The sequence below is a fragment of the Protopterus annectens genome, chromosome 2.part2 (assembly GCF_019279795.1).
Source record: "Protopterus annectens isolate FY-2018-M chromosome 2.part2, PAN1.0, whole genome shotgun sequence".
NCBI lineage: Eukaryota > Metazoa > Chordata > Ceratodontiformes > Protopteridae > Protopterus > Protopterus annectens.
In genome coordinates this window covers 591923341-591939560 of record NC_056730.1, presented here as the reverse complement: position 1 = coordinate 591939560, position 16220 = coordinate 591923341, and the positions used below count along the sequence as shown (strand labels likewise).

The following is a 16220-nucleotide window of genomic DNA, read 5'->3' as shown; positions in this document are numbered from 1 at the left end:
AGAGTCAGCATTTCCTTTTTATGCTGCCTCTGCCTCTCATTTTTTCAGCTTCCAGATTACTCAGTCTCTCTGCTGATTTTAATTCCATCTGTTTCTCCTTTTCTTCAGCCTTCAAATGACGCAGCCTCTCTGCTGATTTTAATTCCAAATGTTTGGCCTCCAGGTCAAGTCTGTTTAACTCCAGATGGATTTTTTTAAGTCCTCTGAGGAAAAGTTGAACTGTCCATTTTCTGAGAGCTGTACATCCCCAAGGCCAGTCTGGTTGTCTTCCTCATTGCTGGTCTGTGATGCAGCTGTGATTAAGGCTGCAATCATTTCCCCTTTAGTCAGGTTGACATACACCAGTCCCCTGGCTTGGCACATCTCAGCCAACTGGTTCCTTGTCAGCTTGCCATAATCCTCTGCTGACATCCTTGCCTGCACTATCTGACTAACTAAGCTAACAAAAAATAAATAAAACTATTGTGATATGAAACTCTGAATATATACCATGTGGCTGCTAGAGTACAAATGCCTTCTTTAGTGACCACTGTTTACAAGCTACAGAAGTTCAATATCCACACCACTGTACACCAATATGTGATGTGGTGATCCCTCCACTGCCAACCAATACGTGACAACCCTCCACCTCTGGGCCAGTAATCAAGGAGCCTCAGTCCTCACCACTGGCTCCTGTGGGGAACATCACTGGCAGGATAAGAGCTACACACCCAATATTTCCAGATGCAGCTCTCTGCATCACGTACAATCAAGCAAAATTTCCCTGAAGAGCAGACAGGGAACACAGTCAGTCTGGGGCTGGTTCCTTTCTCTTTCTCCAGATCTCCAATAAGACTCCCCACTGGCACAGCTATAGAGTTGAGTCCTTAGCCAGGGTTCCAAGCCAAGTCCTAAAACACTCTCCCTGTCCAACCAGTGCTTTGTGTCCCTGCCCAAGTAGCTCACACACACACACACACACACACACACACACACACACACTCTTTGAGTTTTGATTTGCACACGCGCACACAGACACACATACACACACACACACACACACACACACACACACACACACACACACACACACACACACACACACACACACACACACACACACACACACACACATACATACACCTGGGAAAGGCTGGCACAGGTTTACTAGCTATGCCCCCTCTTGCCCAAACTATAAGGTAGCTATCACTGTCACCAAAACCCCTTGCCAGCTACTTTAAGGCCCTTAACAAAGGGTGTCCAATTTTACTGAGTGAAGTTAATATTACTACAAATGGTAGTTTGACCAACAGCAAGGCTATTAGGAGTAGCCCACACAGTGTCACAAAAATAAATATGCAAATACTCTCAGAACTTAAATATCTCTACAAAGATCAGCCACAATAAAAGGTTTAAATATATTTAATAATAAATAATAAAAGAACAAGACAATACTAAATATCAGAGTTCAAAATCACAAGAAATATTCAAAATAATACTGAAGGACAGACACAGACAAAAACAATATCTAAACTAAGCTTCACTATATTCCTTACCGAATCTAAAATAATCACTATTCCCTACTTACTTAATAGAGCAAGGCAGATAATGTGGTGAATGGTCCTTCTTGTTATCAGGCCCAAGACAGAATACAAAATGCTCACTCTCACTAAGAGACTTCTGAAAATAATATCTAAAATATTACTTCTGGGATAGCTTGCAAAATGATATCACTTCTGGTCATCTGACTTCTAGTTCCCATGCAAACCCCCATTGCTGGAGGCTGGCAGGATTTAGCACTTACCTGTACTAAACTCATAAGATCCATTTTTAATGGATTCTTGGGATTTCTTAGGTAGGATAAAGAAGAATTTATGGCCTAAAGATATTGTTTTTCTCACTATAGATGATATTGATTTATTTTCCTCAATTCCGAGGGAACTGGGTATGGATCTCTTTTATTAGAGTATGTTAGGGTTAAATTTTATAGACATTGATACAATAAACTTAATTAGTTACCTTATGAATTTAGTATTAGACAACAATTTTATCTTTTTCGAGGGGTAAGCATATCAAAATTTTGCATTGTGGTCACCCACGTACTGATTCAACCAAAACAAGGGCAAAAGGCATTGTATTTTGGTCTTCTATGTCTAAAGATATAGAGAAGGAAACTCTAACATGTTCAGTTTCCAACAGTACCAAACTGTATCAACAAAAAGAACCACTTCAGCTACACCAAATTCCTGAATTACCATGGTTGACGTTTGCTACAGATATTTTCAAATGGAATGGTCAACATTACTTAATGCTAGTAGTTTCTTGCTCTGATTGGTTTGAAATTGACCTACTTCCTAACTTGACATCCAGCACTGTCATTACAAAACTGAAGAGACATTTTCCTGTCCATGGTAGTCTGCATAAAGTCATGTCTTACAATAGTTCATGGTTTAAGAAATTTGTTGAGTCTTGGGACTTAGTTCATAGGATGATACTAGGCTATTGGCCCAAAGGCCCTTATAAGCCCAGCCAGGAATTTCGCCCATCTTCCCCAGAAAGTCAGCACCTTTGCTCATATTACCAGTAAGTCCTGAGTATCCACAATCGAATGGGTTAGCTAAACATGCAATTCAGGATGCAAAATGTTTGTTAGAGAAATCCAAGAGAAATGGTACCAATGTTTTCCTTAACTTACTCAATCTCAGAAACATACCTCGAGACAACCTGCTTGGTTCACCTGCTCAGACATTAATGTCCACACAGACTAGTACAACTCAACCAATCAGTAAACAATTGTTAGTACCAAATGTAAAGAACAACAGAGTGGTCAATACTCAACCTTTTAGAAAAAAAACAGTCACAAAAGTTTTATATGATAAGACCAGTAAATCCCTTAGACTATTACTAAAAAGAACAGGGAGAATGCAAACATCTAAAGGATATGACTGAGTGGGAATCGTGAAGAACATTTGTGAGGAACCGAGATCTTACATCATACAATCAGAAGGAATGGATTTCAGATGGAATTGAAGACATGTGTTACCTGTCTCCGAACTAGTGATGTAGCAGATTACCTGTGCTGACGACTCTAATTCCTAGAGTGATTCTACACCTGTTCGAATTCAAAAAGACAGTATTCTTCCTTCAAATAATTTTTATGTAATCTCTGATGTTCCAGTACTGAAAGAATCCCCAGATACTGTCCCTGTTGCTAAACCCAGTCAAAGTTTCTATGTTACCAAATCGGGTAGAATTTCCAGACCGAATCCAGAAATACACAGCGACTTGATCTTGAACTCAGTTTTGTTTGTTAAAACGTTGATATATTGTCTAGCTGTCAAAATATCTTTGTTCTCCTGTTTTGCATGTCGAACAAAATTAAAGAGAAAGGATGTAGATCAGTGTGTATATTGTACCTAGTCAGCCACTGTAGTCTGAGAGCACATGCATATAAGTTACTGAGCCCATGCAAAATCAGTGCCATTTTATACAGTCAGTCAGTGTGACTGCTAACTTGAATAGAGATGCACACATGAGTGTGTTTGAAGTAATTAGTCAGTAAGCGTATGAAGGTCAAAGTATATGTTCCAGTTACAGCTCCTAATGTGTTTATGTACAATAAATGACTTGAATCCATCCCGTGCCTCAGTGTCTCATTTGAATACACAAGACATTCTACAATTCTCATTCATATCATCATGCTGCATACAACAATGAGCTGCAAATTCAGTAATAAAACCTGACTATAGATTGTACACTTGTTTTGATAATTACTTTAGCATGTACTTTATACATTTTATGCAGTTTGGCAGCTACCGCATTTGTCCGGTTTTGCACGCCAGGCAGCACCGGTTAGCTAGGGTATAACTATTCCCGGCTCCACAAATTCTCCTCTTCAATTATTCCCTTGGAACTAGGCAAACTTTCAACTTAAGCACTCAAGCCATTCATTTCTCAGCCTGGCACTTGCTCAAAACTCATAGCAAGCACTTATAAACCCTAGCACTAGACGCTCCTATACTGTACAGGACAAGGCTCTCTATTCAACTTTACCAGCCATTCAGTAAAACAGTTCACTGTACCTATTCAGGCATGTCCAAAGGGCAGTTTCAGACATACTCTCCAGTCCAACTGGTGAATCTGGGCATTTTGAGGCAATGTTACAACTGCCTCATGTACACAGACAACCCTCTCCTCCTACCACTAAACACTAATATATGTGAGAGATGCAATTATACAGCCAAACTGGAGGCTAACCTCTCTCAACCCAAAGCTGGATCAGAGAGTCAGGAGGAGAAGGGAAATACTTGCATCACACCACCAGTCTCACATAGACCCATTAAACCAGCACCGGCAGAAAACACACATAAATACACAAAACCATGCTCGGAGGCTCTAAATAAAAATCTACAAAAGCAACAGAGACCTCCAAAGCAGACATCCAAGCAATTTCCACCCCCCCAACAGAAATCATGAAACACATGCTTCACAAAACCAGTGTGCCATGCAATCACAGCTCTTAAGGCAAAATAACATACCCAACATACAAGTAATAGGTGACTCTATAGTCAGGCACACTGACGTCCCACTCACTAGGCTGAATAAGGAAAAGGTTACTGTTAACTGCCTGTCAGGTACCAGGATCCGCCACATAACACAAGCACTCAGGTCACTCCAGAACAAGTACAAATACAACTCTGTCATTGTCCATGTTGGTGTGAATGACCTGAGCCGTACCTCCCTGGACTACATGAAGAGAGACATGGAAGAGCTCTCTGATCTTGTAGCCCAGGCCGATATGACCCTCACCCTGAGTAGCATCCTGCCCTCACCAAGAATGATACCACAGTATAAAGAAAAATTATCAATTTCAGCAATTGGCTAAGTTTCTGGTGTCATTCAAAGGGGATCCAGTGTCTGTCCTCCTGGGATGACATGCTTGACAAACCACGCTGCTTCGCTAGAGACGGCTTGCACCTGCCACCCTTAGGCTTTCGAATACTGGCCAAGGCTCTTGCCACCCCCATAGTGCCTTTTTTAGCAAGGCTCAAAAGACAAACCCACTGCCATAAATAGCACAAGTAACAAAAAACTTAGGGTAATGCTACTGAATGCCAGAAGTCTAAACCTCAAAATGCATGCGCTTGAGGCACTCCTCAGTATGGAAAAAACTGATATATGTGCAGCAACAGAAACTTGGTTTAAGGCTCCAGACAGCACCCCAGCATTACCAGGCTACAACTCATACCATACATTTCGGCCACAGAACCCAGACCGAAATACAAAAGGTGGGGGCGTATCCATATTCATCAAGGATACCCAAACCTCCAGGTTAGTGGCACAGCACAATCCTTCAGAGATCATCCACGTGCAACTAACAACAGGCAAAACTGCAATTCAAATTGTAGCTTGCTACTGATCACCCACCATGTCCCAGGACCCCCATTCTGCATTTCTGGAAACACTGGGAAATATAAAGGTCCTACCAAACACCCTAATATTGGGTTATTTCAATTACCCAAACATTAATTGGGAGAACTATTCAAGTACTAACTCCCTTGCCCAACATTTCCTAGAACTTATAAACTCAAACGCCCTGGATCAACTGGTCAACACTCCCACCAGAGGTGACAACATATTGGACCTGGTCATCACCAACATGGGCGACCAGTGCTCCACACCGGAGGTCAACTCCTCACTGGTTAGATCTGACCATAAACAAATTACTTTGGATATCCACATTCCGCCCCCACCCCCAGACAAGGAAACCAGCGTGAAAAACTTTTCAAAAGCAAACTTCACGTTACTTAAGACAGAGGTGGAAAGTTTCAAAGCCCCCATGCTAAAGGATAACATTGCCCAAGCTGCAAAATCCTTTACTAATGCATTCTACGGGCACCTACAAGAATGCATGGATCGTGCTATCCCAAGCAAAACCAAGACTCACTCCTCCAAGAAAAGGAAACCAGTCTGGTGGACTCCTGCCATAAACAAGCTATACAATAGAAGGAGGAAACTAGTACAGAAAAAAGTAAAATCCCAAGAAGGGAAGACATCCCTGATCAGTATCAGCAAGAAACTACGATCCCTCATAAAATCATCCAAGGCGAGTTTCGAAAGAAAAATTGCCAAGGACTCCAAAGATAACCACAAAGCATTCTTTAGCTATGTCAAGAATCTAAGTGGCAATGCTCAGATCTGCTCGGAGTTAGTGCAGAATGGTACAAAATACACTGAGCCAACCAATATTGCCAACATCCTGGCAGACAGGTTCAGCGCAAACTTCACCCTCCTCTCACCCCCAAAAGGGCCTATAACCATACCAGAAGAATGTAGAGCTCCTGAAATCACAGACTCTCAGGTTAAAACAGCCCTCTCCAAAGCCAAAAACACAGCATCAATGGGACAGGACGGTGTCCCAGGCTGCGTCTTACACGAGCTCAAAGACGAACTAACCCCTCACCTAAACACACTGTTCATACTCAGCCTCTCTACAGGTTACGTACCCATAGAGTGGCGCACAGCAACGGTTATTCCTCTCCACAAAGTTGGAGCCACAACAGACCCTGGGAACTATCGCCCTATAAGCCTGACTAGCTTGGTCTGCAAGGCTATGGAGCGCATCATCATGGAACTCATTAATAGAGACATTGGGAACCTCCAAACACTGGACCCTACCCAGTTCGGCTTTGTTAAGGGCAGATCATGCCTCCTAAACCTGGTGGACTTATTTGAGACAGTTACCAAGGCTATAGACGAGGGAAAGGTGGTACACACAGCCTACCTAGACCTTGCAAAGGCCTTTGACACCATTTCCCATTCTGGTATAATAGACAAGCTCACCAGCCTGAACATAAACCCCTACGTCACAAGATGGGTTGCCAACTGGCTCACAGACAGAACCCACATGGTAAGAGTTGCCGGAGCTAGGTCTGACTCTAAACCAGTTACAAGTGGCATTCCCCAGGGCTCAGTGCTAGAACCCCTCCTGTTCGGCATATACTTCTCAGAGGTACAGGCAAGCACAGGAGGACAATGGCTGACCAAGTTCGCAGACGACTGCAAACTAGGGGCTATAATTGACTCTCCGGCTGAAACAGACATCCTCCAAAAAGGTCTCACTGAGACGGACACCTGGTGTCAAAATCATGGCCTCAAGCCAAATGTCAAAAAGTGCATAATCATCCCCTACGGAAAAAACAAAGTACCCACAAACTACCACATAGGTGGTAGTCCACTAAATATGGAAGACGTAATAAGGGATCTGGGGACCCAAGTAGATAGTAAACTCTCCTTTGATAATCTCATTGCCAAAGTGGTTAAAAAAATCCTTCTATGTGGCACACCTCATCACAAAAGGGTTCGCATCCAGATCAAAAGAGGTCATCGTGCCCCCCTACTCATCACTCATTAGACCCATCATAGAGTACAACGCCCCATTTGGGATGTATCTTACAAGACACCTGCAACAGCTGGAAAGACGACAGAAGCACCTCACCAAGAGGATCACTGGCCTCAAACAGATGCCATATGCAGCTCGACTGAAGAAACTCCAGGTGTACTCGGTTGCATACCGCCTCCTCAGAGGTGATCTCTGCCTGACATACAAGGCCATGTCCAACCCAGAACTGATGGACATGCTCCACCTAAAGAAAATCTTATCCCCTCGAGCTACACGCTCTAGGGATCGAAACCTCACCACAACAATAAATAAGACATGCTGGAAGGATAGATTCCTGTCACAGAGACTTTCCATGCTTTGGAACAAGATTCCAATCTACATTAGGCAGTGCTCCTCGCTAACACTCTACAAGAGAAACCTTGACGAGTGGATGGGAAACAGAAAGTTTACCCCAGGATCACTTCAGTGGCTCTGCTGGACAGTGGCACAGGGAACTAATCTAAGGGGGCGGCGAAAGCCAACACATTCTGGCTAGGCTTATAAATGCCTTCAGGCAGATAGACTAGGACCTACCTATGAACATGTTACTGCTGCAACTTAAAAAAAGTGTCTTATGTGTATGCCTGTGAGACTGATTGCAGCTGTCAAATTATGTGGCTTATTTTTATATTTTTCAATAGCAACTTAATTCATTTCTGCCTTACACCTAGTCATTTTATTTATGAGTGAAATAAGACACTAGAAAGAGTGATTTAGTGATTGATACCTGCAGACTTTTGGTGCTAAAAGTAATATGGAAACCTGCCTCTCGTCTCCGAAATCAAGGGTAATCACAAAAATAATCAAGGACGCTTGTAAACTATGAGCGCTATTAACCTGAACATTTGACAGAATTAGGGCATGCGAGTTAACATGCATTTTTCTGAAGTAAAGTCCATTACGCTAATGATTTATCACATGTATTAAGTGTAATCACCAGTTTTAGAATGGACAAAGCAAAATTTTGAAGCAAAAATCAGAACCGTCCCTAAAAATTAGAGACAGCTGAGTTAGCATGTGTAGTTATATTTCACGCCTTATTGTTTAAATATAGGATTTACAAATACCGAGATATTGTACACTTGTGCAGTGGATCACGGCAACATATCGTACGACTCTAGGGAGTACGGATATATTGGGACAATTAATAGAAAAGCTGTCCCACAGCCTTGAGGAGAGAAAAACAACTCACAAACAGATCCACTTCAACCATCCAAGTACGTGCAGCACCATCCTTTCTACTGTTCCAACAGACTTTGGATCGGTGACGCACACAAACGCGACTAGCGACGTTGCTGGTATCACCAACAAACACATATTTTGCTGTTCCTTGTAACTGGCCAATCACCGCTATCTGAAGTCCGCACTCTTGAACGTTTTTTTTATTTATGGCACTATGATTCTTGCTGCTTTCTTCTGCTATGGCTGAAGGGGTCGGCTGGGAAAAGGATTATAATGCTGATTTATGCAAACCTCCTGCTGTTGGCTGCTTTCTGGCTGCCCATTATATTAGGTAAGTGTAGAATACCAAGTGTTAGTCCGCCCAAAACTGAAGGAGCTGAAGATAATTGGAATCATACCTCTCGACTGTCCTTGATTTCCAGAGATGTCCCTGATTTTGACTCAGTTTTTAGCGCTATCCTTAATCACTCCTAAAACTGGTGACTTTTGGAGGAAAGGTGATGAATCATATTCTTATAATAGTAATAATTAAGAGTTATAGATTTCTTTCACTTCACAAATATATATTAACATTCTTTTATTCTGACAATATCTGAAGTTAATAGTATTAATATTAAAAATGTTCCTGATTTTATTCTGGGTTAGTTCCTGATTGTGTTGAAATTGATCCCTGATTAGTTGAGAGCTATGTTTAGATCTTTCACTTCTGACTAGTGGGGGAAGTTTTTCTGCTGTATGTCAGATGCATCTTTATAACCAGTAAGAGCAGTATACTGTGTTTGTTAAATCTGGTAAAGCAGAAACGCAAAATACGTTTTCTGGAGAGGCAGCCTCTGTGTGTCGTGTCCACGAGAGTGAAAGGATTTCTAAGATATGCTTTATCTCGTGTGTGGAAAAGACAGTGTAAAATGGATTATTGTTTGTAGGCGGTTTGTGAGGCTGTGACTTAAACAATTGAGGATTAAGTCTATTCATGGATAGCGAGTACAGCGCATATGGCAATTTTACCACTATTTTTTTGAGAACTATGTCATAGTTCTCAAGGAACAAGGGTAGTGTGACATTGGTGAGGACTGTGGTGGGAGTGACAGATACGTTTAAGGTGGAGGTGGGATTACATCAAGGATCATCTCTGAGCCCTTTCTTATTTGCAGTGGTGATGGGCAGGTTGACAGATGAGATTAGACAGGAGGCCCCATGGACTATGATGTTTGCAGATGACATTGTGATATGTGGTGAGAGTAGGGACCAGGTTGAGGAGACCCTGGAGAGGTGGAGATATGCTTTAGAGAGGAGAGGAATGAAAGTCAGCAGGGCTAAAACAGAATATGTGTGTGTAAATGAGAGGGAGGGTAGAGGAATGGTGAGGATGCAGGGAGTAGAGTTGGTAAAGGCGGATGAGTTTAAGTACTTGAAATCAACAGTTCAGAGTAATGGTGAGTGTGGAAGAGAGGTGAAGAAGAGAGCACAGGCAGAGTGTAGTGGGTGGAGAAGAGTGTCAGGATTGATTTGTGACATACTGGTACCAGTAAGAGTGAAAGGGAAGGTCTACAAGAGGGTAGTGAGACCAGCTATGTTATATGGGTTGGAGACGGTAGCATTGACGAAAAGGCAGGAGTCAGAGCTGGATGTGGCAGAGTTAAAGATGTTAAGATTTGCACTGGGTGTGACTAGGATGGACAGGATTAGGAATCAGTATATTAGAGGGTCAGCTCAGGTTGGACAGTTTGGAGACAAAGCAAGACAGGCGAGATTGCATTGGTTTGGACATGTGCTGAGGAGGGATGCTGGGTATATTGGGAAAAGGATACTAAGGATGGAGCTGCCAGCTAAGAGGAAAAGAGGAAGGCCTAAAATAAGGTTTATGGATGTGGTGAGAGAGGACATGAAGACGGTTGGTGTGAAAGAGCATGATGCAGAGGACAGGAAGAAATGGAAACAGATGATCCGCTGTGGCGACCTCTAACGGGAACAGCTGAAAGAAGATGATGATGTCATAGTTCTGAAGGAATCCAGGACAAATCCAGAAATAATCAGACACACTTTTTTAAAAAAAAATATTAGTACTGTTAACTTGACACATTGACAAAAATAAGAGGATGTGAATTAATACACATTTTCTAAAGTAAAAGAAATTTATAACTCTACTACATATGACTCAAGTGTAATTTACTCACTTTTCTCCAAACGTCACCAATTTTAGGAGTGGTTAAAAGGGATAGAGCTAAAATCTGAGTTAAAATCAGGGACATCCCTAAAGGTTATGGATAATTGAGAGATATGACATCCTTTGATACCTTGAAAATCACTCTTCTCTGTTTTTGCAGTTCTGCTGCTCTACATTGATAACATTTTTTATTTATTTATTTGACATTTGTTGACCGGGTTAGTCTGACTGAGCCAAAGTCCTTTTTCAGCGGGGGCCTGGGGAGAAAAGTTCCACAAGTAAGTATAAACAAGTACAATGTAAACAGTATCGCATAAATATTCAAAATAAAAGAAAAAAAAATCACATGTAATACATGGTAACATTTCAAAGTATTTAAAATCAACGTAATAAAAATTCTCCAGTAATAATTATAGAGAGTGGAACTTAGGTTCAATTAATTGCTGGTTTGCTAGTAGAGTACAAAATGTAGTAAAGACTTAGTTATGTCACAGCTGATACACAGAAGGAGAGTAGCTAGGAGAAGGAAAAAGGTTATGAGCGAAAGAGTTGAAAGGAAGGGGGAGGTTGGTCAAGGAGGGTGGTTACAGTGACAGATCCAAGTTTTGTTTAGATAGTTTTTGGTAGCAGTTTTGAATTGATGTCGATGAGTGATGCTTTGAATGTCTAGTGGAAGTTTATTCCAAGATTGGGCCAGTGAGTAGCTATACAGGTTTTGACCTATTTTCGTTTTTGGCTTGTGGATAGAGAGAAGGTTTTGTTCAGCACTACAGAGAGATCTCAGTGGTGTGTAGGGGGAGATGAGTGTGGAAATACTGGGACAGAAGGAGGGAAGATACAGAACAGAGTGAATTATTTGAAGTTGAGAGAGGACTAGGCTGTGAGGAAGCTGTAGCCAGTTTAACTTTTTTTATAGCTAGGCAGTGGTGTGAGTAGTGGAGGCGGTTGGCAGCGAATTTAGCCACTTTGTTGTAGGTGGATTCTAGTTTCAGTGGGAGGGTAGTTTGAAGGTCGGTGAGGATTTGTGAGCCCTAGAGTAAGCTGGGGAGAAGGAAGGAATGGGATAGGGCAAGTTTGGCTTTATTGGTTAAGAATTTCTTATTCCTGTAAAGGAGTCCTAGTTTTTGTTGGGTTTTCTTAATGTTGTTGAGAATGTGCAGGTCAGATTTTAGTTGGTCATCGATAATGACCCTGAGTAGTTTGGTCTGTGGTTCCACATTGATAAGGATGTTATTGTGGGATGTTATTGAAAAGGAGGATTTAAGATTACTCATATTTTTAGGGGTGAATAGCAGGAGTTTAGTCTTGTTTGGATTTAGTATTAGCTGGTTCTTCGTGAGCCAGTTCTCAATAGATAGGAAGGATGCCTAGGTAGTAGAGTGTAGATCAGAGAGTGTATCTGCTATGGTAATAACAGTGGAGTCATTTGCACATGAAATGAGTGATGACTGTGGGCAGGATTTGCACAGCTAGTTGGTGAACATATTAAATAATAGTGGGCCAAAGATTGATCCTTGAGGGACACCCATCTTAACTGGTAGTGCAGGAGAGATTGCAGAAAGCCATTTAACAGACTGGAGTTTATTGTTAAGGTAACTGGTAAACCAGGAGAATATGGAGGTGAGCAGGGTAAGTTCTGAGAGTTTGTGTAAGAGGAAGGGGGTGGGAGACAGTGTCAAAAGCTTTGGAGAGATCGAGAGACAGACCAGAGACCAGTTTGTTTTGATCTCTAGCTTGTGATACAGTTTTAGTGAAGGAAATTAGGGCAGTAGAGGTGCTATGTTTAGGGCGAAAGCCATGTCAAGTGCAGGTAAGTAGGTTGTCTTGTGAGATATATTGAAGGATTTGTTTGTGCACACATTTCTCCAGAAGTTTAGAAAGGGGGATAGAATAGCAATGGGTCTAAAATTGGAAAGTTCAGTTACCTCCTTTATGAATGGGTAAGGTGTAGAACTGTTTCCAGATTGCTGTTACGTTGGCTTCAGAAATGGAACTGTTAATGAATATAGAGATGGGGAGGGCTAGAGAGGAGGCTGCTTTCTGGAGAAAGGTTGTCCGTGGAGGGGGAGCATGGTTTAAGTTTCAGATGTAGGGATTTAATGTAGTTAGTGGAGACGGTTTTGAGAGAAAAGGTGAGAGAGGGGTTAGTGGGAGAAGGAGGGATGTTATGGTGGGTATTGTTTGTGTTGGGGTTAGTTTGGGTAGTTAATTTGCTGATAGTTTCAATGAAATATGAGTTGAAGTTGGTGGCAGTTTCTAGTGGTGAGTTAGAGGGGCATGGCTGGAAGGAAGATGGGTTGCCTGGATGGAGAATGTGATTAATAGTGTGCCAGAATTTTTTGGGATTGGCTACCTTTGTGTTAGGAGGGTTATTATAGAAGTTCCTCATGTCATTGTAGACAAATTTCTTGGTGTGGTTGCCAAGTTGTTTGTATTGGATGAGGTGAGAGGGAAGTTTGGTTTTGGACCAGAGCTTCCAAGCCTTGTCCCTTTTTAGCATCAGGGGGCAAATGGAGCAGGTTAGCCAGGGAGATATTATTGATGTAACCCTAACTGTGCGTAAAGGGGCCATGGAGTCTAGTATGTTTAGGAATATTGAGAATTTGAGCTAACTGTCTGGTTACAGGGCACAAAGAAATCTTTGAAAAAAATGATCTTAACATGAACTACAAAACACTGCAATAATAAAAAATAAAAATGTATTTTTTAATATTATTCTTGTAAACATAGAACGTTGCTAGAATAATAGGATTTGTTGTTAGCATGAATTTTCTGAAGGGAATCAAATCTGAAAATCAAATGCATGTGATTATTTAGTAAATTCAGTCCTTAATGATTTGCCAGAAACCACAAATTTTATGAAAAACAGATCAAAATATGAGACAAAAATCTGGACATTTGAAAATCTTTTGTAGATCATGTGATTTGGGTGGATTATTTATTTGATTATTGTGGTGTATGGCGATTTGTCTGAAGAAGTTTTGTCACTGAACAGAATGAAAGTACTAATTTTATTAAACTAGTATATGCTAATACCTTTGCCGTTTCCTTTTATCTTAGTAGTTTCGGGTTTCTTAGTTTGTCTTGAGTGTCTGTGAACGGCATGGCAACTGATATTAGCTTAAACACACCATCCATATTTTCTTGTGAAACAAATACACCAGAAGGAAATAGTGACATTGAGAAACTGACCACACTGGTTAATAATTTAACTCAGAAGATCGGTGATTTAGCTGCAGTTGTTGGCAGTAATGGTTCGCATGGCGCCAGGAACCACTCTTTTATTCCTATTGTGAATCCTGATATTTTACATACTTTACCTCTTGCAGGGAATGTAGCTCTAACAACCAAGATTTAAATTGTCTCAACGAAAACCACTGTGTTGGGAATGGGAATGTAATTTTTGGGGTTCTAGTGTTAAAAGACTGGCTAAAACAACCCCTTGAACTGCAAAGTGCTTCAGTTAGTAACAGGGGAATTGATGGTTTCCCAGTTATAAAGCATGACATTGCTGACAACTTGAGAATGTTGGATTATAAATCTTTTAAACTTAAGAAACTCCAACTGGGAACTGTACTTTAGCGAGTGCTTACGCTGGCAACAAGTGCCTAAAGGGTTAAGGTCTTGGCGCTACCCTACTGGACTGATTTGTGACTCCCCCTTTCACCAAGACTTAATTAAAATATGCGATAGGCAAGGACCTGAACTTATTGAATTGTTTATTAAACATTACCAGGGCATGGTTGATAATTTGAATAAGGAGATTGATGCCGTGGACAACTTAATCAAAAGGGGTGATGATTTTGTGCATTGTAAATTCAATTATAGCCATGTGTTTACAAGTATTGATGGACATATGAACAAACTAAAAGCAACTGAAGTGAAAAAAATTGAGCAGGACAATGCTGAGTACATAAAGAGCATGGCGTACCCAAAACCACCCATCTCACAGCAATAGAATAGTGTAAGAGGACCAACGGAAGGTGAGGGGAAGGGAATTAACCTTTTTATTGACGACACAACCAATTCCAGATATGATTACGCAAATGCAGTTAGGACTTCAGGGGATGATATAGAAAGTAGTCCTCATCGCAGTGAACGCCTTAGAAATCAAAATAACCCTTCCAGTTTTAACATTGGTGCTCAAAATCAAGGTATTCCTCCAAATTTTCCGATGGGTCGAGGACGAGGCTATCAGAACAACATGAACAACCAACAACCAGAGGGGGATTTGCCAGGGATGAGGTCAGCTGATGAGATAGCATCCCTCAGTGGTGTTAGTAATGGGAGGGACATTGATGCAAACTGTGAAGGTGAGGGGAAGAACATTTACACAGTCATTAAAAACACGCAAGGAGGCTTTAGTATCTTTAATTACTCCACCTTTAAGATTGACACCTCTTTAGCGAACCTATTGGCTGGAGGCATGACATTTGTACCGTCTCGTCGTGGTGACATTGCCAGAACTTTGGTAGAACTTAAATTAGTTACCTGTAAACTAAATTTGAGTTTACTATGTAATAATCAAAGTTACAACAAGGTTGAATATAAGGTACCTAGTGTTTATAATCCATCATTGAACCCTATATTGGCTATGTTTGAACGGGTGTGTAGACTTGATATCAGATATACTAATGATTGTAGAGATTCAACGGACACTTGTAATTTCAGAAATGAAGAATGGGTAACATTGGAGGCTTTCAAAACTTGTGGGGTCCGTATGATGAATGTTTATGGATTGTGACAAGTACAGTAAACGTATGTTCGAAATGTTGAATTCAGATAACTATGTAAGTGTATATTTAAATGAGATGAACAAAGCTCATCAAAGGATTAGGATTTATCTGACGGACTTGTTTATAGAGGGTTGTGTAAATATTGAGTTGTTTAATTACTTGTCAATGCCAGCACCTCAAGGTCCAGTAATATTTGGAATCCCAAAAATCCACAAGGACCTACACAATCCCCTTTACGCCCTATTGTAGAGGGCAGGAATTCCATTAGATATGCCATGGCAAAATATGCAGACAATATTTAAAAAGATTTGTAGAGGGTGAACAACAAATATGCAAGGACTTGCGGTCATTTCTAGAGATTATTAACAATTTGACTTATAACGAGGACTTCAGTTATGTAACAATCGATGTTAAGGACTTGTACATGGTCATCCCTCATGATCTTGGGATTGAGTGGGTATCCCACTTATTAAGAGAGAAGGGGGCAAGTAACCATGAGACGTCCTTAATTCAGGAATTATTGGATATAATTCGTTCCAACAATTTTTTCCTTTTTAAGGGAAAATACTTCTTACAGAAGAAGGGGGTAGCCATTTGCTCACCCTGTGGAGTGAGTTTTGCCAACCTGGTTATGGCATACTGGGAGCGGGAGTTCGTGTTCAAGAATAATCCATATGTTGAGTTAATGCATTACTGTACACTATATATTTGGATG

At 41.1% G+C, this 16220-nt stretch overlaps 1 protein-coding gene and 1 long non-coding RNA gene across 2 annotated transcripts in view; one reads left to right on the top strand and one right to left on the bottom strand.

Annotated features, from left to right (window-relative positions):
* The window catches only part of LOC122795734, a 32841-nt gene extending 24149 nt beyond the window's left edge, over positions 1-8692 (bottom strand). Inside the window, exon 1 of the long non-coding RNA XR_006363852.1 lies at positions 8613-8692. This is a non-coding gene — a long non-coding RNA (uncharacterized LOC122795734). The remainder of the gene's footprint in view (positions 1-8612) is intronic.
* A 67-nt stretch (positions 8693-8759) lies between these two features.
* The window catches only part of PRADC1 (protease associated domain containing 1), a 400772-nt gene continuing 393311 nt past the window's right edge, over positions 8760-16220 (top strand). The window contains exon 1 of the mRNA XM_044064042.1: positions 8760-8933. Within this exon, the coding sequence (XP_043919977.1) occupies positions 8876-8933 (58 nt within the window). The 5' untranslated portion in view covers positions 8760-8875. The remainder of the gene's footprint in view (positions 8934-16220) is intronic.